Source organism: Larimichthys crocea, chromosome VIII (assembly GCF_000972845.2).
Source record: "Larimichthys crocea isolate SSNF chromosome VIII, L_crocea_2.0, whole genome shotgun sequence".
In the NCBI taxonomy this organism is placed as follows: Eukaryota; Metazoa; Chordata; class Actinopteri; family Sciaenidae; genus Larimichthys; species Larimichthys crocea.
Window position 1 is genome coordinate 20,102,351 of NC_040018.1, and position 24,117 is coordinate 20,126,467.

The window sequence follows — 24,117 nt, forward strand, 5'->3', positions numbered from 1 at the left end:
AGAGGTTAAGGCAGCTCGCAAGTAAACTGACATCATCTGCATGTCAGAAATGATATGTCATCTCGATTATCACTCCAGTCCCACCTGCTTCTTCCAGTTTGAGACGCCTGTTGTTACCTAATCGCTGATTAACTGTCAGTACTTTAACAAGTAACTCAGGCTTCTTCTTATGGAATGAGAAAAATTTTAACCAAAATAAAATCAATGATAATAGATAAATGTATTTACATGTATTTTTTCCCCAGGTGTCAGAAGTCCCTGCCAAAAAGTAGTCCCACACATAACCTCTAAAAAAAAAAAACTACAACTTGCTGTTTTTGTGAAGATTAAAGATATTACAGAGGAGGATTTTGTTAATTCTGGACAGGTTTAGCCGAGCTGTTTCCCAGTTTTTAGTCTTTGTGCCAAGTTAAGCTAACCAGCTGCTGCCTGAAAATTCATATACAGACACAAGCTACAAAAAGAAAAAGCATATTTCCCAAAATGTTTAACAATTCATTTTTAGTGATGCAGTTAAGCCTCCTGTAAGCAGGCATAGGACATGACCACTGGAATAACTCATGATAAATGGACTCAGAATTACATGGAAAAAATGAAGAGTCCCTTACCAGGACAGTAGAAGGGGGAGTCATGTCTGGACTGCTGAAGCATCCAGACCCCGAAGGCGCCTGATTCTCATCCTGCGTGGAGGAGGCCTGGGCTGACGCAGAGATCTGGGTCTGCATCTGGGACTGGTACTGAGGCTGAGGCTTGCTATGGTTGTGGCTTATGTTACAGTTCATGGCTGGGCTGGCATCATTGCAAGTCCAACTAAAGATCTGGGCATTTCTTGGGCTATTCTCAAAGACGGGGGAGGCAGAGGGGGTTTCATGGCTGCTGGGTGTCCTGACTCTGAGCTTTTCCTGTGCGGGAGTTCGTAAACGCTGACCAGCCTGGGTGTGGGTCTGGCCTTTAAATGAAGGTTCTTCAAGTGTAAAATGGGCACCATTTTGGGCCCGGGGCGAATGGCGTTCGGTCCCCGGATCGACATGGGGCTTGTCTGTGCAAATGGGCGCATGTGTGGCGGCGGTGTGCGTGCTGCCTCTATGAGGTTCGTGGCTAGGTATGTGGCCGTTGGCGTAACCGTTGGTGGCAGTGTGTGATGAGGCTTGTGGGACGTGTGTGGTGTGAGAGTATGTGCGAACCGTGTGTGTGACTGTTGTTGTGTGTGTGTGGTGCAGAGGGCTGCCACTCCTGCTGTGTCTGGGGGACAAAGAGGGGACAGACAGTCTCTCCTGGATGAGTCTAGTAATGTCTTGTACTGCCTGGGCGATCAGGGAGCTGTCTCTCCCCCTCTCCCTGTCTTTCTCCTTCTCTTTCTCGCTCTGCCTCTCTCCGTTCCTCTCCTCCTCTGCGTCTCTCGTCTCAGTCATCTTCAGCTTCCTGCAGGCTGCAGGTTTAGGGGACGAGCTCTCCCGTTTGCTGAAAGAAGCGTCAGTCACAGGTGTGTTGAAGGGGCCGGGCCACACACGTCCCACAGACTCATAGGGTGGTACCTCGGGCTCTTTGGTCTTACTGGCAGTTATGTCATCATGGTTACTGCCCCACATGGCTTTGGGAGGGTTGTCAGAAGCAAAAAGGCCGGGAGGGAGTGGCGGTGCTGTGGGGTCGCAGAAGTTGAGCCTCTGTGCGATGCGGGCGATAACTTCCTGTCTCTCCTGCAGCAGGGAGCCAATCAGGGGGTTTGTCTCGGTTGCAGTGGGCCTTGGGGAGGGACAGCGGGGTGGCTCTGCAAGGGAGAAATTTTTAAAAGCTCTCAGTGGCTCAGGGATGGGCCCCTTTAACCTGTCACTGCTGTTGGTGCCAGACCCAAAGTCCTCTACTTGTGTGGGGTCAGATGAGCCATTGAGAGCCGAGTACAGCCACTTCCCTGCTTTACTTGTAGGGAGCGGAGAGGGGGAGTGGGCGCGGGGTGGCGTGGGAGAGTGAGAGGACCGGTGGAACAGTGGAGAGCTCTGACGTTGGGGGATGTTGACCTGCGGAAGCTCTCCATTCTGATACGTATGGTCTTCACCGGGCTCCTGGCTCTTCTTGATGTAGGGAGGTGGCACGGCAGTGTGGGGAAGGCTATTAATGGGGATGTTGTTGATGGGAAGATTAGGAATGGGTAATCCATTGAGGAGAAGGCCTGACATGGAGCTGGAGCTCTTGCTGTACATGTTGGAGTTTTGAAGGTGGTTGTCTTTGCTGGGGTCCTGGCTCTTTTTGTGGGTGGGCAAGCCACCATGGCTGTTGAAGTTCGGGTTGAGGCTTGGGGTCTTGCTGTAAAGTGGAGGCAGGCCAGTGTGGATGCTGCAGGCTAGAGTGGGGTAGGTGGGTTGGCGTGGGAGCGACTGGACACGAACCTGCAGCGCAACGCTGTGGGATACGTTTGGGACAGGGAATATGTGCTCTGAAGGCGGCTGGGAGAACTGCCACACCAACTCCTCGTCAGCAGCACTGATCCTGTTCGACAGGGAAAGATTCAATCAACACGCCATTGTGAACTGTTCCATCTTAAAATATCCAGGAATTGTCAGAGCCTCGAGGGATTCAGTGTTACTTCCTCTAATTAGATTTTTGAAAAACAGCACAATACAAAAGTTTATACCGATATGTCTTTGAAAAGGACGTAACTTTATCAAGCTCCCTCAATTCTTCCTGCAGCTTTAATAACCTGGTATCCGAACAGCCTCAGTGAAAAACCTTGAGCCCACCAGTGTCAAAGTCTTCAGTGAGTGTTATGTCTGACCTGTACAGGATGTTTCTGGGGACGATGCCATGGGAGGCGCTGAGCCAAGCGCTGAGCTGGGAGAAGAAGACGTAGGAGCGGACAGCCAACAGCAGGGTCTTCTCCTCAATGAAGCGGTCGCCGCTTCTATTAAAAACACAGTCGAGAAGAAGGTGGAATTGTGCCAGTATGCCACGTTAATGAGAAAACAGTTCAAGGATGTGTGTGTGTGTGTTTTTCAAACACAGTGTTCTCTATTTCTACACATGTGAGTAGGGAAGTGGGACAATTTGCATGACTAATTAACCCTCTAAGTGCCAAGCCAGTTTTTTTATTTCACATTTCATTCTTTAGCATTTTTTTTAGCCTTCACCTAGTAGAAAATGAAACTTCTGCATCTCTCTGGTGTAATTTGACACATTTACAATGTTATTACAGAAGCACTCAAACCTGTCCAGTGCCCACACCACAGGCACTGTATATACTGTATACATTGAAGGTATTTCCACCTCATGTCAAAGTGCACAGGGTATGTGAAAGGATTATTTGTGTAAATATACAACTGAACATAGTCTCCTTTGTGTGAACATCATCTCCTATGAACACTGACAAACGTGCACTTTTCTAGCATTGACCGTGTTTAAACAGTTAAGATCACAAGCGTGTGCCTTACTGTCTTGGAACTGGCTGCAGGGTCCATCTCTCCAGTAGCAGAGCATCTTGTTTGATGACCGGGTCGCTGATGGGGTCACTCGGGGGGCACTCATCACCATAGCAACAGTCTGGAAGGAGCATGACCTCAATCATGATGGGGATGCTGTTCCTCCAAAGCAGGATCACCTCTGAACGGGTTCGCCTTGCCTGCCGACACTGGACACACACACACCCGCAGACAAAAGGTGGAGGGTTAGTGCTCATTAGTGAATGTCAACATCGGGACCTTGAAATCTAGGGGCAAAGCAGAGGGACCCTAAAGGAGCCTCACTTAGAGCTGGATCTCTCAGTGACTTTATTTAGGTCGCATCTCAGTTCACAATATTAAAAATCACCTTCCACCTTGGATGTGTACTGTATACGGATAGTCCGCCTACAGACAGTTTTAGGCTATATTAGTTGAGATTTAACAACCGTTTTCTGACACCACTGTGGTTAAGGTTTGGTTAGGTTTAGGCACAAAAATGTCTCCACTGAAATGATGAAAGACTCCATCTTTAGGAGAAATATTCATTTAAAATGTTATCTGCTCTTCTCTGCAGCTGCTGCAGTGAATCAGTGGGTGCTGAGTTCGAGCTGTCTTTGTAAAACACACAATTATCCTGTGCGTGTACATGTGTGCTACCTGGGGCAGTTTGTCGCTGCATTCATGCTTGTGAAGAGGTGGCATGGCCGACTGGGCCGGTGGACAGTGCAGCCCCTCGGTTCTGCCTTTCACAGAATATTCTGGTGTCCTTCCCTCTGTGATGAGCAAGGTCAGGAACACCAGGAACTCCTCGGCGTCATACTCGAAAAACTCCTCCGTTGCATCTAGACAAGGCAGAGAGACACGGGGTCAGCATATGTTTTCGCTTCGCAGAAAACAAGGAAACAAAGTGGAGGAGTGTATCAGGTAAACTGCTCATTTATCTAGGACAGATGCAGAAAGAAATGCCTTTACTGACACGATGAACACGTGAATGTCTCGAAGTCTTTGTTTAGGTTTTAACTTAAGTGGTTAGAGAAGGGGTGTGGGGGAAGGTACTGAATGACACAACTTTTCCAGTTTGGCTGCTTCAAATGAATATATTTAGATCTTCCATGTCAGCTGAGCTGAGGGGTTAAGCCACGCACAGTCTGCTCTCTCTCTTATACAGTAAACACACACACACACACACTTTTAAGGCACTGCGGAAACAGACGTCATTCACACTCACTGACAAAGCATTTGCGAACAAAACTCAACTAGAGCATTAATGAATAAAAATAGAGTTATGCTGCACCACCTGGTGCTACACCAAATTTGCCAGGGTGGGGTTGGGTTGGCGGGGTGACCAGGACATGGCAGGACAAAGAGCCGAATCAACCTTTCACCATTCAGGGCTAAGCTATTTCCCCTCTGAACCAACCACAAGACTTTAACTATTATGTAGAAGCAGAAGGACACATGTGGCTGTAAAAATAATAATAGCTCACATTGAGCCACTTTATTGTGCATTATTAATCATAATAACTACATTTATAGCACCTTTCATAAGGGGCATGATGGGGGCTGTTGTGTATTAGGTCAACAGTCAGAAGCCGCTGAATTGTAGCTGTGGCTCGTTGGTTTGTTTCCTGCCACAACAAAATTAACAAACTCATGCTCTGTTTGTGTTGTAATTCAAGCTTAAATCTAAAGTAGGGGTATTTTTAGCAGGAGGTTGAAGAGCCCGTCTTAGCTCTCCTGCACTCCTCCAGAGAAAACTCCCAGAATCCCACAGGAGGTCAGCTGATACACAACAGCTCTGAGAATCATCACAGCTTTCTTTCTTTACAGCACACGAGCAAAAACACTGACGCACGGAAGCTGCCTGCCCTACAATCCCGAGCCCTCCCTCCTGGCTTCATTTTAATTGGAGTCAAGCAAATATTAGGTCACAATTGTGTGGATAATTTGTGTGTTTTAATCATTTTCGAGGATATCAGGCCCTCATAAGGCTAGAAGTACAAACACACACACATATATATATATATACACACAGCCTGTCCTCCTCCCACTAGAGTCAGGCTGGCTAGATCAGAGTCCCTCTCAGCTGGCTCTGCAGAAGTGTGAGCTATGAGCTGGAGCTGCATGTGTGTGTGTGTGTGTGTGTGTGCGTGTGCGTATTGCAGTCAGCCAGCCAGTCACGCACATTCCTCTCAGGGAACTCCTCCTACATGCCTTTAAGCTGCTGCTGCACGTGGAGAGAGGCGCAGTCCAACACAAAACATGAGGCGAGAGGGAAGGAGGGAGGGTGCAAAGGAGGGTGGGTGGGTGGGTGGGGGTCTGTTAGCCAGCTGTAGGCTGAATAAGCGCAGGGTGAAAGAGATGGAGAAGGAGGCTATATGCAGGGTCCTTTTCTTTATGGACTGCAATAGGAGAGGCTTGAACAAAAGGGAGCAAGAGACAGAGCAGAGGGAGAAAATATATGACAGAAGTCAAGACTCAAGGTCACGGAGTCCATCACCTTTACGACGACGGCTGGCCTGAATGTGCTGGATAAATATACAGTAGTGGGCTGTTGTTAAGGTATATTCCCAATCCACACTGGGGGAAGGTTCCAGTTGTCAGTACTATCAGTAGATTTGGGCTAAAGGTGATGATCCATGAGAGAGGCTGGGAGGGGTAAAAGGGACATGGATGGATGAAGGGAAGGAGGAAAGGGGTGATTAAGGGAGGAGCCGAAAACAGCCTCTGGGAAGACACACACACACACAAACGTATACACTGCCTTAACCATGTGTGCAGAGCAAGTGTCAGATGACAAAAAACACACATGGACACCAACAGACACACCAGCAGCAAACAGACAATCCACTGAAAACATACATACATACATACACCGACACATGCAGCAACACACGCACACACGTGCAGTGCAGGACAAAAGGACCAGTGATGGAGGCTTTGGTTAAGGGGGCCCAGCTTGCATACGCATAGATGAGAGCTGTCATTCTTTAGGGCGTCGTGTCTGAATAGAACATTCCTATGAAGCCTACACACACACACACACACACACACACACACACACACACACACAAAAGACACAGCTTAAATGGAGGCTAGCATCTGATCAGGATGCAGGACAACACAAAAAAAGGGCAGAGAAGGAGAAGAAAACCTTTCTATGGACATGAAAAGAGAGAGAGAGATGCGTTCAACATACAGAAGCACATTTACAGAGCTGACATCGACTTTTGTCCCTTTTTTAACAGCTTCACAAATGTTTAAATCGTCGGGGAAACAAACAGAAGCTTGTTTCAGCTCGATGCAGGATATGACATTTTAAATCCCTTGGCGGAAATGGTAAATATCATTTGGGACAATCTGCGTTGTTTACCAATGATTAAACCTTAAACGCGGGGCTCAATGTTCAATCCTGGCTTTTGCTTCCCCTCCTCCTCTTTTTCCTAGCGGACCGTGACCAATTCATTCCTGCCTCCCCATCTCTTAAAATCTGTCTCTCATTCATTTATATTTCTTTTTTAAATAAACAAATATCTGTTTGCCCTATTTCTCCTTTTTGTCTTTGCGTGCTACATGATGTGATTTAGTTTCTTCCTTTCAAATCTGTGTGTAAACTCCACTGGCGCCCTTGCATGCAGTTAGAGAAGCACCATAGCAACTACTAGCATTGCTGGAGAAATGCAAACAGAAAACATAATCAGGCTTAGGCCCACTGTCTCAATAAGAAGCTTGGCTGATACATGTCGGACCTTTATGGACCCACACCCAAATACATAACACACAATGGAACGCTGATCTTTTTCTTTTCCATGCGAGTGTGACCTCTCCTCCGTCTCTGATAATGTGTGATTTGAATTATGTAACAGGTCGGATTTAGATTCAGCCTTCTTATTATTAGACCTGTGACCGCCTGCCACCAAGTGCAGCTGGAGCCCCGCCTACAGATCGGCTGGTCCGGCCTGTAATGCGTACACACACACACACACACACACACACACAGACACACACACACACACTCAGGCACACACCTCTCAGCTGTCTCCGTGTCCTCAGGCCAACAGATCAGTATAGAGTCATGTGGGATGGAAAAAGGCCTCCAGGATAAGAGCGGAGCGTTCACTCGGTAGCCAAGACTATGTTCAGTGTAAACACACTGTGGTACACGCTGACACACACTTTGGTGTGATTCATCACATTACCTAAGGCCCTGTCAGGGAGGCAAATGAACAAGTCAAACATGTCAGTGCCTCGTTCAAAAGGATTACGAAGCTTATGAAATTAAATCAGTTTTTACTTTTGCATGCAGCCGTGTGTCTATTTTAACGCAGAGGCAGACAGGATGTGGACGTTAAGGACAGAGAGACTGCAAGTGAGATAATTCAGATAAGCTGATCCATTAATACGTGCACTGTGGCCACACAGTCACTGCAGTGGCTAGCCCTTTTTCTATTACCAAAGGCTGTCCTGCTCTGCACAAACACATACACTCACAGCTAATTTGAATGCTGTGTAAGTAGCCATAAGGCATAAAACCACTCCCATCCTCCTCTGCTCAGCCAGCACAGCTCTCTTTACTGTATGTGCCATTTGTTTATGACCACGCTTCACTGAAATGAAGCAGAGAGCACTGCTGGAGTCTTGGTAGTCTTTCCTCATTAGTGATTCGTCTGAGCTGGTGGACTGGAGACAAAAGCCAGTGACAGATGAGAAAAGAAAAAAAAAAAAAGAGTAACAGATCAAAGTCTCAGTGGGAACAAAACACTGATGAGACTGGACTACTGCTTATCAAAGACAATATGAGCTAATATACTGCAGGGCAGGGACCGGGGAGAGATGAGATATACGTCATAAGGAGAGAGACAGAAGGTCTACGCAGATATTGGAAGAGACAGACGAGTAGTCTAAAAGGCAGATAGGAAACACGCGCACTTAGTTTAAAAGCCAAACAGGAAGTCATATTCACGCTGTTTTCGGTTATCTGTCTGTCAAGTCAGATTTCATGCAAGAGTTTTTGTACCTTTGCAGAAACCCGAAAATAAAAAAAAGAGAGAGGAAGCAAATTAGGTTGGATTTGCATCAGCTCAGTTGATGTAAGTTGGTGTCATTTTTCTGAATGTCAGAACAGAAACAGAAAAACAGACTTATTATCAAGGCCATATGTGACCGTATGTGACTATCTGGAAGATTCCTGGGGACAAATCTATTCCAGAAAATAATTTGAATGTCTAAAGACACTTTTGAACTGTTGTACTACAAAATTGAACAAATCGTGACTTGGCTGTGAGAGATTACTTGATTTTGTTTTGTGCTTCAAGTGGCTGCTGCAGAATCAGACTAACAAGCACACAGAAAAAATATCAGGACAGACAAGAAGAGGAGTTTATTTAATCCAATATTCAAATCAACTTAAATGTGTGACAAAAACAAGCAATTTAAAGAAGAGTAGTACACTTGTAACAGCTTTTTTCCAGTTCAAATGTTGAATGTGTAGTAAATAAATAACTGTCCACAGCTAGTTTTGAGGTTCCCCTGAGCAAGACGTTAAAGCTCCTAACTGCTCCGGTGACGTATTTTCTCAAGATGAATGAATAATAAAACAGAACAAAGGTTTGTATAACTGGACACATTTCTTGCACAAACAATGCAGCAAGGACACCGGAGGTGTTCTTAAGATTTCTGATTTTAAATGTTTGTTTTTTTTAAGATGCATGAATTTTTACTTCAGGACCTGCAGACTCCAGATAACAAGCACGCCAGAAGGCTGTATGTTAAAGGCATTTCCAATCAGTCTGCTGAGCTCGCTGGGGTGTGTCAGCTTAACACATAATGATATCCAGGTACGTCTGAATGGAAGCAAACGGTAAAGGTTCAACCTTGCTCATTCTGATCAGGTACAGCACCGGATGTCCTTGATGGTAACCAACTCAAAGTAAAAACTTTTTTTCTGCACTTGTACCTTTTAGTAAGGCTGTGACGTTAACTGGATGACCTCAAAATTGTGTTAGTGTGATGCCTAAATCGGGGCTGTGTGAATTACCGTCATCCCTGCAATTTCATGTTATTCCACTTAAATGAAAAAATATCAGAAACACAGCGTCCGATTGGTCGATGGGCTCAACCCAACGCATCAGTGGCTTCTAACAACATGCTAACAACAACAACAACTGTTTACAACATGGGAAAAATTAAAAAAATTATCCCATTGGCGGAAAAATACATAATCAATAATCAAATCTGAACTCGAATAGACATGCATTTGTAAACTGATCTAAACCTGTGTATGTTACACGTAGGCAATTTTAATTCATGCTATGAAAAATCCTTCAACTGTTCTGCTTCACTTGCATTAGCAGGAATCTCATCTGCATCAAACAAATGACTTCTAATTGCTCCCCCAAGTTGCTCAACAAAATGACAAAACTGTGTCAAATCCCTTGAACTGTGCAAAGGCAGAGGAAGCAGAAACAGAAACAAAATCTAAATTTAACTCCAGTTCAGCTGTACTCGTACTGAAAAAAGGTCATATTCTGTTGTGTGGGACTTGGAAAGAATCAAAAGCACTGAAGATGTATGCATGCTTATAATCACCTCAAAATACAACGTGACGGAGCCGATGCCCTGTTTAATGCTACACAACATCATACTCGTCTAATTTGACTAGGCCCAGGAAGATTACGGAGGCAATATTTATATTTTCAAAACAGTAAGAATAGTGAGACAAAATCACTTGAATCTGAGTGAGAAATCTTTGTATATACACACGTCTGCAACTTCTATAATGAATATACAGGATGTGAGATTACACTGACAGTTCCTCCATGCTAAATGTCCTTTCTGCAGCCCTCAGTGAGATAAATATAGACACAACTTGGTAGCTCCCGTTTTCTGTTTGTCTCTTTGTGTGTGATTTCAAAGTGCAGGTTTCTACAATCAACCATTTGAAGACTTTGTGGTGGTGTCTGCCAGATGTTTAAAAAGGGCTAATGTGGTGAATGGCTGAAGTCACACACTATGGAAGTGCTAAAAATAACTGCAAGACTGTGAGAAAAGTTCCAATGGGCACAAGTTACTTGCCTAAATGCAGACACGTATGCCATTACTGTGCTCCTTTGGTTTCTACGCACTATAGTTAGTAGGCTAAGCTAACCATTTAATGCACAAGTACCACCCTCTTCTGAAAGGAAAGCACAGACAACACACATTATCTGCAAATGACAGAATATGGCACTCCTTTAAAATCCACCAGTGGGCTTGGCTTTTGAAGGCTGCCTGATGTCCACTGTGTGGTGATACCAAGAACATATAAGCACATATCCATTTCCAAAGCATTCAAATGAACTAATAGCAAAACAGGTGGCAGATTCGAAGTGTCAGCAACCCTGGCAATGCATTTCAACACCCTGGGAATTGTTTGCAATGCTGCCTTTTTTGTCCCATGGCCAGTTCTGCAGTCTGAACGACTATATTTGGAGACCAGCTGGTCTGCAACGCCAACTAAACTATCTCTTTTTCCTATATATCTGAAAGATTACAACTGCTTGCTTATGTTTTTCTAAAGTGTGTGCTCCAAACTCGTGTGGTTCCAAACGTGCCGTGTGTCCTGAAAATATGCAGACCACTAACTACATCACAGCGAGCAGTCTCACCCTCAGTATGTACAGCCATGTGCTTCATGTACATATGAATGTGTACATGAAGAATCCTGTAACACGATCTGGTAAGCGATACACTCCATGACGAGTATTCATTGACATAACTATCAATTACGATGCAAATTCTGTTAGTTTAACATTTCGTACTTGAATCATAGCATCCTGAATTGAATTTCTGAGTGTGTGACTGTATTTGCGCTAAAATCCAGTGCTTTGTCACAAGCTTACACTGTGTTTACAGCTTCCTAGAAGGTCCAATGTGTAAGATTTGCAGAATATATCAAAGAAAATGTACTATGCATAAACGTTTTCATTAATGTATAATCACCTAAAAATGAAAATGAGCTGTTTATATTTACAGATAGTCCTCTTCCATGGAGTCCGCCATGGCAGCGCAACTGCCATATTTCTACAGTATCCCAGAATGGACAACCTAAACACTGGGTCTAGATAGGCTGTTGTTTCACAGCAGCCATAGTTTCCTTACGCTATGAGAGGGTGAAACAAGAAGGCTGCGATCAACACACACACAGTTCTAACCCTATTTGAACTATGTAGAGCCGAGTGTTTCTAATATCATGCCGCAGGGATTTTCTTGATTGCTCATACTGCACATTATTATTGTAACCCCCGAGTACTGTTTATATAGATCTGAGCTGGTGTTCTGTTTTTGTTTTTTGTTCCTTTTTCTTTTCGATTTGCTTTTATTTACTTGTTTGTTTTGTTTTTCATTACTGTGAATAATATTGTGTCCTTCAAATGTAAATTGAGGGAAAAATTAATAAAAATATTGTTTAAAAAAAAACAAAAAACACACACACACATTTCTGAGGTAAGCTGTTTAAAACAATCAAAGGACCAAACATTGCTATCGTCTAGTATTTTTTTGTTCCTCAAAATGATGTTGAAGGGCAGAAGAAAAAGAAAAGTCACCGTTTTTGACACCAAACCAAGGAGAAGTCTGGTGTTTATTTATGCAGTCAGCTGTCCTAGCAAATGCGTTGTCATGACTTTAAGCATATCGTGTGCTGAAGCTGTCATGTCAAAAATATGTAACAGGCAAGTGATGCCCAAAAGTGAATTAATTTTAATTACAGCTGATACATTTTTAGCAGGCAGACGGTCACAAGCTACAAACAAGTAGCTGAACATAACATTTTAATGATATAATGTTTAGCAAATGTTCTGCCTTCAATGATAAATTCAGATAACACGTCCACACCTATGGGGGTGTTAAATGTTTCAATATAGTTACAGAAACTGCAAATGGATTTCATTTAATTCGTTAATTAACTGAGCAGTGGTGCTGTGGCACTGTCTTTGAGACAATCCTTACGTCCCAATAATGTAAAATGAGTAAAGGACAGACCTGACTGACCTGAGACCGCTGCAGAACAGTGATCAATGATCACAACTGTTGACCAGGGAAGAAAGGGAGGAGGGGGAAAAAAAAGGGACAAGTGTTACCAAGGCAACAGAGACCTTGTGTTAAACATTCCCGTCACGGTGTTTGAAGAGTGTCTGTGTGTAGGAATGAGCTGCACTTATCTGCGTCTTTGTGCGTGACAGTGAGCTTGACGAGAAAAGAGTTTGAAGACAGTTCAAGTGCTCGGCCGGGGTGTGCGTGGCGTGCACCGGGTATATACAGCATATGATTGTTTTGTGTTATAGCACGCCTGAAAGTATACCATGTCCTTGTATTTCACACTCAGACCGTCTGTTGTGTCTGTTAAGCTGTTGGTAATCACACTCGCCTTGTGTGTGCGTGTGTGTATTTTTTTTTCCCAAGTGTGCCTGAGTCTTTGTGTCTCTCTTCTGTGGCAAAGCAGCAGAGGATTATTGCTAAATTTCAATTGTCATAACAGGGTCAGCTGTGTTTCCAGTGAGTTTTTGAAACACAAATCACACGTCACTGCCAGCTCACCTTTCCTGTTTTTGTCTGCCCTGTGTTACAGCATTGAAATACACTGGAAGCGCCGGGGAAGTCTGCCAAGAAACTGGTATGTTTTTGCCGGAGTACTGTAAAAAAACGGCAAGGATCGCTGTGAAGAGTAAAGAGCTGATTCGGTTTGATGTGCTGAAATGAAACACGTCACATTTGTTTTAAATGTCTGATAACAGGCTGGGGGACACTGATCTTTAAATTCTACTATTAAGTTAGCTATCAGCAAAGCAAACAAACTTTGGACTGTACCACGAAGTTTAGTTGTAGTCAAGGTTTCTGATGTTGTGTTTGAGTCTCAAAACTTTTCCAGCTTCCTGCCACCTGATTAACTGAAGCGTTACTTCCAAACTATGAACTTTGAGTCTATGAGGTGTGTGTGTGTGTGTGTGTGTGTGTGTCCCTCTCCTACTCTGCAACACAAAAGGGGCAGATTCACGGCACACTTAGCAACACGCCCTGATTGGCTGAGAGGCGTCAGTACAGTTCAAGCTGAGGAGAACCCTTCTTCTGTTTTGTGAACTCAGCTGCTATTATTCTCCCACTGCCAGCAAACAATTCACACACACTCGACCCAGACTGACACACCACCTTGCCCTCTCTCTGGCTCTCTCTCTCACACCCATCATTGTCAGCCATAAACAGAGCTGTTGTTTGGACGCTGCGCAACTCGCATACAAGTGAAGTCACATGGGAAACAAGCTGTGAGCCTCTGGAGAAGAAAAAAAAAAAACTTTTCATCATGATTCATCATGAGGTGTAACCACTTGACAGACAAAACTCGTCTCAGCTGATGTGGAAAAACTTGATTTCAGAGAGTTGCTGTCAATTACCAATCTTTGCTTGTTGAAATGTCCATGTCTCTGCTTTATATATAATCTTTTTGATAAGCAGACAAATTCCTGTACATCTTTTGCACATGACTACTGAGGGGGGAAAAAAAGGCATATTTTCTCATACAGCTGAATATGCAGCATTAGTAGGTCATCTACTTTACACCCACGCTTACTGCAGCAAACTTTTGTTGAGTTCATGCACACGAATCCCTCTTTAAAATCACAGCTTCTTTGCAGTATTAGGTCACTACTGTGTAATGAAAGCACCAGTAACAATGGTCGCCTCTCACAGTTAGGTAAGCGAGGAGTGCAAAAGAGTCTGTAGGATTTTACTGCAGCCGCACACTATGTCAGCTGATTTCAGTAAGTAGCACACCTTTAACCATATAGGAGCGTCAAAATGAGGTGATATTGCAGATACCTGCATACTCTCTGCAAGCTACTGACAGCAAAGATGTCAATTTTAAATTCCCAACCCTGCTGGGATGTTCTTGGTTAGGAATGAAATGCAGTGTGCTCGCTTCATCTTCAAGGACCATAGCAACTGAAGTCCTTGAGAAAGGTACTTAAACCCCCCTATTATTCAGATGAGTTGCTCGGTGGCTAAAAGAAGAAGACTTGCTGCACTGGGCAGCTTCCAGGTGTAAATGCATTAGGCTGAGTAAATGCAAGCAGAGTGGAGCTGAAAAAAATAATTATATATGCTGTAAACTTTCCTGAGATAAAAAAAAGACACACTGAATACTAATATAAGGATTCATAAACACTAAAACAATGAGGTAGGCATAGTTGTAGATATTGAAGTATACATCATGCGCTTGTGACATTTACTTGTTTTATCACACCTCTCTCTCCTGATCTCCCTCTCATCTTTCCTGAAATGCCAGAGGGATCATCTTCAGAAGTAGTGACCTAAGGCTTGTTGTACCCTCTGCAATGCCCTTTCTGACCTCACTTACATACACTGTAGCCAGGCCGCCCAGAGCCCGTTATTCAGGCAAGAGTGGTCCTCTGCAAACTCATTGTCTGACTAATACCGGTTATGTAATATGGAATGGAGTGAGTACTGGGCAAGGTGAGCAAAGTGGGATTTACAAAGCCTCGGTACAGCTGATTTAACCTTAATAATGTACACTATAGCTACAGACTTTCATTTTAGATTGAATGATTTTATAGAGATGTCACGATGTCGTGAGGGCGCAATATTATATCAGGTACACTGGCAAGAAGGCGACAACAACGTGATGAGTCTGAGGATGACAACGTTAAAGCTGATAATTTTATCCTCTTATTTTTAGTCACTTACTTATTTGTAGGCTGCTAGATTTAACCGTGTGCACAGATGGGGTCTCCCCGACCAAATCTTATCTCCTCTAAAGGCAGCATCATCGGACACTTAATCTTTACTATAGCAGTTTCAATTTCAGCAAGCTGACTGCTGGTAGCTACAGGACACTGGGGCAGTAGGACAATCCAGCTTTTCTGTGTAACCGGAGCCACCCTGTCCAACATGAATGCACGGGCCTTTGACCTATCCTCTGCTCCCCATGCCAATTTCAAGAAAGGGGAGTCTGAATTGAGCAACCAGAGCAGTGTAGCTCAGAGGCCAACGAGAAAAGTGTGTCAGTTGTGGTGCAGGCAGATCAAGGTGGTCAGTGACTGGATCTAACCGCTCGGGACAGAGAAGCATAAGGCCAGACACAGCTTGGGGGAAAAAAACAACAAAAAAAACTTTGTTATTCTTGGTTACGCTATAACGAATGATTCATCCGCCACAAAAAGGCCAACGGCCCTGTGCCTACTTGTATTTATCATTTACTGTAGCACCTTCACCTTAAAGTTCACAAGCTTTGCGCCAAAATTCAACAGCGGCATTCATTAACCGCACATGAAAAGCATAAAACCTGACCGCTTAAAATCAGCTGAGTCAGGGGGAAAAGAAGGACATTAGAGACCGACTGTCAACTGGTTTGTAGTGAGGATGAAGCAGTGCTGGGGGTGATGGGGGAACTGCCGGCTGTCGGCCTGAAAACGACAAGATGAGACAATGGAGAGAAGGAAAGGGGATAGTTGGGATGAGTCTCAAATGAACTTAACCTCACACTGCTGTTAATAAACAATGTGCTTCACGCTGCCACGATGAGCCCCTGAGGTACTCTGCGTTAACAAACTGGGGGTGTGTGTGTGTGTGTGTGTGTGTGTGTATGTGCAACCATGATGCTATTACTTTAAAGGAATAGCTCACATTAGAGATTTATGGACATTAACTGAAAGATATTAGATGTCTCTTGATTAATCAGTATTAGTGATATCCCTCAGTATGAAAGCACATGAACATTTCTTAAGATTCTTCAACCAGTTTTCTTTTTTGTCCCCCCTTTTCTCTCTCCATACTGTTATCAGACACTGAGACTCTTAATAATCTATTATGGTACTTTTTAGGGTTGGGAGACCTGACCAAGATTTTTGTCATTTTTATTTTGCCTCTAAAGAATGAGTGACAACCACAGAGTATCAGAGAGCACCAAGTATGGAAAAACAGCTGCAGGGTCAGAATGTTTTCACGTTGAACTTCGGTAGATTAAGGATTTGTTGCTGATTGTTGGAACAGTGGAAAGAAGACGGCTGATGGCTTTGGTGCCGTTTTTTGTGTCTGTCGCCTGAATGTGTTTTACAATGAGCGGACAAGCTGAGCTGAAGCAGAAATTCAGAAGTACGGTTGTATTTTTGTTTAATAAAAGGAAATTGTGTAAGAATACTTCCTTTCTTAACAATCTGTGTAGGGTGAGGGGTTCATTTATTTTTTTGCAACAAAGCAAACATGCCCAGCTTAAACTCAGGGGTACACAAACACACACTCACACCTGCTCAAATACATCTGCAGTTGTTGGTTGTTGGGCTTACGACGGCCAGATGTAAAAATTTAAAACATATCCTCTAACCTGAGCACTTTTAGCGCTACACCACACAGTATGGAAACACAGATGAGATGTGTGTGTTGGGTGTCGGTCAGGTGTATGAACCTGATTAGAGTGCCGGTGGCTTACATAACACTGTACGGTGTCTGGTAACAGACCTTAACAGATGAAGAGGATCCCAGCCTCTTCAGTGTCAATCTAGACTGTCTGTCAAGAGTAACATTAACCTCCTGTAGCAAATCAGTGAAGTCTGACAAAGAACTAGTTTATTTATTTAAGTTCTACTTTATTGGGTTTTTTTACACTTATGTTAAAAAGGGAAAAGTTATCTATCATGACTAACTGAAGATGTCAAAACATTTTTTTACTTTTATCAAAGTAGTGCTGTTCTTTTTTTATGCTTCTCTTCAGTAACTGAAGCATTACAATGTACTGTATACACATAATTCATGATTCACAACTAGAATATTTATTTAGCAAATAAACAAATAACAAATAAACCCTGTCAGGGGTGACTTAGTCACACTGCGTCAAATGCACATTTCCCAGACATGACATGGACTGAAGAATATTTGTTTTATTTTTAAGGAAGATGACTTAAAACACCGTAGGCACGCTCAGAAAGCAGCGCTGGTATGTGTATCGGCCACTTTTTCATAGCAATATACAGCATCTGCAAAAGAAATCAACGTGAGGATACCAACAAATCTGTTGGGTCATACTTATGCCTAGTTCCTTCTTGTGTTTTGGATAGTAAGTCAACTTAGCTCTATTTATGTCAATATTCTTTTTGTCTAGATATTACAATCACATAGTGGTGGTGGGGGGGTTAAGTACAGAGGTGTTACAGTAGCTGAAGTGATGTGACTCAGAGGACAGGAGAGAAAATGAAAGAGGGGGGTTGAGGAAGATAGGATACATAAAAAAAGACCAGTGGAGCAAGAAGTGAGAAAGTTGATTCATAAAGGTCAGAGAGAATTTCCTTGTGCAAGGTCTTACCACAAACATCCCGCAGAATAACAATAATCACACTAACATGCACCTTCGTCAACACTGTTGGCAGTAACAAGATGGTTGCTGAGTTACAACAATAACAGACATGGTGGAAGCATGACAAAGGCATAATCCAAACATCCGTGCCAGGCATGAGTGCTTTTTTTTCCCCTTTAGTTTGTGGTTTCTCAGCAAGGCATGCTGGTACCACAGATCATAGATCTACTTATGTCACATAATTAATCCTAGAGTGGAAGAGCGGCTGCCCGATAGAGGACAAGTTAATGAGTCTTAGCCACTTTGTGTACATTTAAGGAAACGGTTGGACATTTTACTTACCCAGTTAATTAATGTGTTCTGCGTTAATCTAAAAGAAACACGTTGCCTTTTAACATCTTAGCTACTTTAAGACAAACTGAATGTGCCAAAGACAGACAGAGATAAACACAAAAAAAAAAAAAAGACACTGTCCCCACCACAACACCACCCCTACCAAGAGAAAACCACCAGGCCCAGATGGCTCTTCCTGTTCCTGCAGAGCTGGCTGCTGGTTGGCTATGAGGAGCCGTGGGGCGGGAGGATGTGACGACCTCACAAGCAAATGACATCACTTGCTCAGTGGCACCCTGGCAGCTGAAATATGACCCCATGCTGCTACTTTCAACCTTGGTCAGTTCAGCACGATGTCTGGATGGTTTATTTTTGTTAGCATATAGATTGTTAACACAGAGCCTTAATGAGTAGTTGTACTAAATATACACGCCTGCTGTGTGTGCACAGAGCTCACTATTGACTCTAAGCATTAAGCTTATACTGTATAGGGTAACAGTACACTTGTGTTTGTGTCCTAATATGACATAAATGTTCCAGCATTATGTAAGAGCATTGCTTAACTGGGAGGACTGGGTGCCTCCAATCCCCTGCAGTGGCTAGGCAGGGCAAGTCTAGGCTACTTACAGTCAAACCTGTCACAACAGCTTTGATTTAGGCTGATTACTCCAGGGATGGCAGGATAGTAACTCACAGCTGAATGTCTACCCAGTATTGGTATTCATTGTGAAAGGCAATCTCTGAATCTCACTGTACAACGGCGAGTACAATATCCTTGTTTGGTGCAGCTCAGTCAGCAAAATAGCAGCTGAATTAAAAACAAACGTCGACCTAAAGTTGTTGATAAAATAAACACCTACTAGAAGATTGTGTGAGTGGAAACAGTCTCAAAGAAATCCAAAGTTACGGTTTTTAATGTTTCTGTTTCTGTGTACTTGCTTTCCAATGGTGATACGCGTAATATGTCATGATAAGTGACAGGATGAGTTTTGGATTTATACACAGAAAGACATATGTTGAAGCTTCCTTCTTCCTTCTTCCACACAGGTGCTGTACCTACTGTCGCTCAGTGAGAGTGTACACCCTGATCGGCTGTAATCTGGCTGAGTGCACGGGAGAGAGCAGCCAGTAAAGTTGGGTGGGGGTGGGTGGGTGGTTGGACTTGTAGTCAAGTCCTCCTTAAAGGACTAACGGCTTCAAACAGGAAGCACCACCAAACAAACGCACCACATAACATAACAGAGATCAGGAGCACAGAGCTGAGACTTGCCAGCTGACTGAGTCTCTCCAACATGACTAACTCTGAGGTCATCTCTGTGTATGTTGTTCAATGCGTGTCTGAAAGGAGGAGTGGATGAGAGCACATAAAGGGAGGAGGCAGTCAGTCACCATTCTTAGCCGTTTGCTCACATATTTCGCCACACGGCTTCACAGCAGCATCTAATGCAGAGTTTTTCTTTATTCATAATGTCCCTTTAGGGATTCGGTTGTGAAAAGGATCACAGTCGAGTGAAAACAGCCTTTTTTTAATGATACAAACTATTCCAATTTGGTTTTTCAATAAATCTTCCCTTCTACATGTGGAGACAACACACTAAAACAAAATGATGATGTCTTTAAGGATACAAATAAAACCCAACTCAAACCACGCTTCAACTGAAACAGCCTGAAACCCGATACGACAGGCCACGTTTTCCCCGGTGGGTGTAAACAGGTCCTGAATTTTCCATAGCTGCTCTTTATGGGACGTGTAAAAGGTGTCAGTTGAGCCACATGGTTCAACGGTACAGCGCTTATTAGGGCCAACAGCAATCTGTTGCGTACTCTTTGCCACACACACCATACTGACTCACAGGAAAAACAAGGGGGTCAAATGACTCTGGTTAGGCCCCTGAGCAGAGCACCCCCCCTCCTTCTCCTTTTATAACAAAAGCATGGTTCACAAAACGCCACAAAGAGATTTTGCACAGACATGAAGGAAATTCAGCTCATCTGAAGTCTAAATTCTGTTTCGATGAGGCGCCATGCTGCAATTGTGATACACAAATCCGCTGAGAAAGGCTTCCCAACTGATACCAGTTTTGTTTTTCAGTATAATCTAAGACTCTGACCAGACATCACTTCTTAAGCTATGTGGAGACATTCATACTTTCTAATTATGTTGTTCTAGATCAGGGATGTCCAAAGGGTTATTCATTTTTATAATACATTTTTAATGGCCTGTATGGCTGGAAGAGTTTTTCAGGCTTTTTTTGGTTGACGTAATGAAGCATTATATAAGAGCTGGCCCTCTTTAAAAAAAAAAGTTTGGACACCCCTGTTCTAGATGCTTTCATAATTGTGTTGTGACAGCAGTGACTAAGACACAGCACTTAATTTGGATTGGTCACATCAGCCATCAGCATATTTAGCTCATGACTTCTCATGGATGTATGCGCGCTTACCTGCATGACTGTGACTACAAAGCAAAAGAATATTACAGGAAACGCAAAACTTGTTTTAAATGACATTACTGTGAAGACATAATTGAACTATTTTCATCCAAAACAAGTATCGAGGTAGTATAAAATGCTTCTAAAATTAAATCAAAGCTATGTATATTTCAGAGATACTACCCAAGGGAGCATACGTACCACCGGTGGTACATGTACCACAGTTTGAGAACCAGTGGATTTGAACCATAAACCCCTCTCAAGGTGCTATGGTGGCATAAGAGCCAAAGTGTTGCAGGGTACAGCCGAACTTAACACCTCATCACCCACACAAAGCCTCTGCTTGACTTTTCACACCCACCTGATGGGGAGGTCACAGCCTGTGAGACCATGTCTGGACATGTTCAGCTCTCTCCCTTCAAACTTAATATAAGTGCGTTCTCCAGGGAAGCCTCAGTCCAACATCAGAGCAGCGAAACTGTCCGCTGTGCTCTCAGAACGACCTTTGTGTGGTCCAGGCTACTGAGTAAACAGCTTCTCTCACCACTGCAGTCCCTTTCTCTGAGAGCAGTGGAGTGGAGGGAGGTAAAAGAAGGAAGGCATCTGGGCTATAAGTAATTTGGTATCTCCAACACAGGAACAGTACAGTGTGTTCCAAATAACAATAGCCCCACAGTGCCTGCCAGTCAAACAGGGAGCTACTTCTGTGGAGCAGCTTCTACTGGTACAAGCTTTCATAATTAGAACATGACAGTGAGCCAACGTGACATGGTGACAATCCATGAAAGGGTGAGGAACAGACTCGCTGTAGTAATGTGCCTTAGGCCAGCAGTTCTCATCGCTTTGGCAATGAGTACTGTTATGGTGTTTAGTTGTAAATCATCTCAATATGCCAACCAGTATTACAAAAACAATGCTGGCATTTGTTCCTACACATGACCCAGCATGCTTTGCTCCATTATTAGGCTATAATTACACTGTCCGGTGCAAGTCAGTGTGACCTTTACTCTGGCCAGTCACACATACACACAGTTGTCTGGGTCAGTGAGTCTATATAAAGGTTTAGGATCCTACAGGCAAGGCTAGGGTTAAACATCTAAGCCCAAATAGGGCACATGTTTACCATTTGTCTTGCAGTGCCATTATGAGCACATTGTTCTCTACAGAAGATCCCAGGCCAGTCAGCAGCCCGACTGCAGTTTCATAACCTATGCAAACATATTGACTGCAGTTTAATCTCACCATGACTGAGAACAGTGGTCCTTCACTTGCCTCCAAGTATGGTGCTATTGTGTTGTTGACAACAGATCAGGTCACCAGTTAACCCTGGACCACAAACAACCGTGAATCATATCGTTTAAATACAATAAAGGATCATATACTGTGTCTTAATGTTAATGGCGTCAAGGCAGAGATGAAGGCACCCTTTTACAAATGAATGTCATCGTTAAATTAGCGCGATCGCAGTGAGACAAACAAGAGGGTGTCCCCCTCTGTCCCTGTTTTACCTCTCGCTGCAGATACAGCGACATGTAAACAGGTTGCAGAGCATACGGCAGGAGCCTTATTTTCCACAACAGGGTGGGTGTCAAGAACATTTTGCAGCAGCCCCGTGTGCAAGAGACTGTCAAAACACGAGCGAATGGAAAAAGGGAACAGCATCAGGCATGAGAGGATCTTGCAGCTTGTGAAAAAAAAAAAAAAAAAAAAGGAGGTGGGCGGGGAGGGGGGGGGGAAAAGAAAACAGCTGACATTCATGTTAACAAAAAAATGGAGCAGCAAATGTTGTTTGTACACGTCCTCATTGACTCAGGTCAGGCTTTGTTAATTCACTAGTGACCAGCTGTTACATAATTCCCCATGTCCTGATTCTTCACCCAGAGGAGTGGGAACACCGATGACCATGACCATGATCACCTCACATGTGTGTATGTGTGTGTGTGTGTTTCAGGTGCTCCACATACCTCTCTCGGGCTTCATGTTGTCCAGTGTCATCAGGTTGCCTTCAGGTTCTTCTCTTTCTCACACAGACACTCACAGCAACACAACGGTGTCTGGACCCCCCCTCTTCCCTTCCCCTCCGAACCACTCTGTCGACTTGACTGAGACCTGCTGTATTAGCTCAAGCAATAATATCAGCTGTGAAGCCTGGGTGTCGGTGCCAGCTGCCCCCTACCCAACAACAAAGCAGTGCTTTGTTAGCATGCTACTGTACGCTTCCATCGTGTCGCACTGTATTGTCCGACAACACTAACACAAAGACAGCTGATCTGAAGCCAGTTAGGTGAAGTGGAGTCGAGTAACCAAATCCGACTACTGAGTAATCTAACTAACAAGCTGACTACTCTTACAGCCTGTCTCAAATTCCTCCACCTGGACCACAGTTACGTCGCGATGCATTTCTGTGTCTCCCCTCCTGTAACGCTGCTGCTGCTGCTGCTGCTGCTGCTGGTGTGTGTGTGTGTGTGTATGTGGGGCTGCTAACTCAGCAGCTAGTCAGCAAACACAACTAACTAACTTTATCGTGACTGTTTGGTTAAGCGACTAGTGGTGACGACGACCTTTCCAAACATCCCAACCCCCCACTGTATAGCGCAGGTAGGCACAAGCTCAGCTCCTCCACCACCACAACACCGATCCCGATTACGGACGGTCTCGGTATTTGATTTATTTATTTATTTTAACGCTACGACGGAGACATATTTAAAACGTATCAATTCCTCTCACGAAACGTTGAGCGGACACGGTCCACTTTTCTACCTCAGCCGTCGCCATCTACTCTCAACGCTACCTGTGCTGACTCTCCTTCGCGGTCTTCATTAAAAACTTTTTTCAAAAGCAGCAGCAACAACAAACAGGACCCCCTCACTCTCTGCTCGACCGAGTCCGGAGCACGGATAGCGACGTTTCCCTCCTCCTCCTCCTTCTCCTCCTCCGCCGCCGCCGCCGCGACCGTTTACTGAACAACGGTCGCTATTTCGCCGTTGACATGCCAGCTGGCAGCTGTAGCTAGACGACTTAAGGTCGATACTAATGTTATTCAGACGAAAATGCAGATGAAAGGGAACAGTGAGTCCTTCCCTAGTCGTGATGCTTCACAGTCTGCCTCCCCTCCTCACTCACTTCCCTCCCCGCTGCTTGTCAAAACAGATCAGTGCAGCTACAGTCACGTGTCCCAACAACAGCCCCAGTCGTCACTTCCCTCGCTCTCGCTCTCTCTCTCTCGCGTGCTCGCCATCCTCGCATGAACTCGCAGCCATAGCAACCGCCAACTTAGTTAGTGGTACCACAATATTAAAAAAACAAAACAAAACTAGTGAAGGAAATAAATGACATGTTTGGTAGGATTCAAAAATAAAAACAGACTTTAATTTATTGCTCTGCACGTGTTTAACATGAATGACAGCGGACGGTTGAGTGAAAGTACTAAACAACAGAGAGTATCCCGCGAGCTGATTGGTCAGAGGAATTCGGTGCGCGCTCACGTGCGCACGTGAGGGTTCGTTTTTTCCCGTCGTGAACATTTTGTCCTGGCTTCCTCCACTTATACGAAGCCAAAGATCGTGTGTGTCTAAGGCAGTGC

General features: G+C 44.1%; 1 protein-coding gene across 3 annotated transcripts in view; it reads right to left on the minus strand.

Moving 5' to 3' along the window:
* Positions 1-23,755, minus strand: part of atosa (atos homolog A) — a 28,743-nt gene extending 4,988 nt beyond the window's left edge. The window contains exons 1-6 of one of the 3 annotated variants that reach the window (XM_027281285.1): positions 22,499-23,755; positions 7,460-7,638; positions 4,089-4,273; positions 3,423-3,619; positions 2,771-2,896; positions 609-2,484 (exon numbers count right to left, since the gene is read on the minus strand). In XM_027281285.1, coding sequence (XP_027137086.1) covers positions 609-2,484; positions 2,771-2,896; positions 3,423-3,619; positions 4,089-4,133 — 2,244 coding nt within the window. In that variant the 5' untranslated portion in view covers positions 4,134-4,273; positions 7,460-7,638; positions 22,499-23,755. Of the gene's footprint in view, positions 1-608; positions 2,485-2,770; positions 2,897-3,422; positions 3,620-4,088; positions 4,274-7,459; positions 7,639-20,895; positions 20,942-22,498 lie in introns of those variants that run through there. The other 2 variants (XM_010738347.3, XM_019278886.2) reach the window with 2 other exon arrangements.
* Between the last annotated feature and the right edge of the window lie 362 nt (positions 23,756-24,117).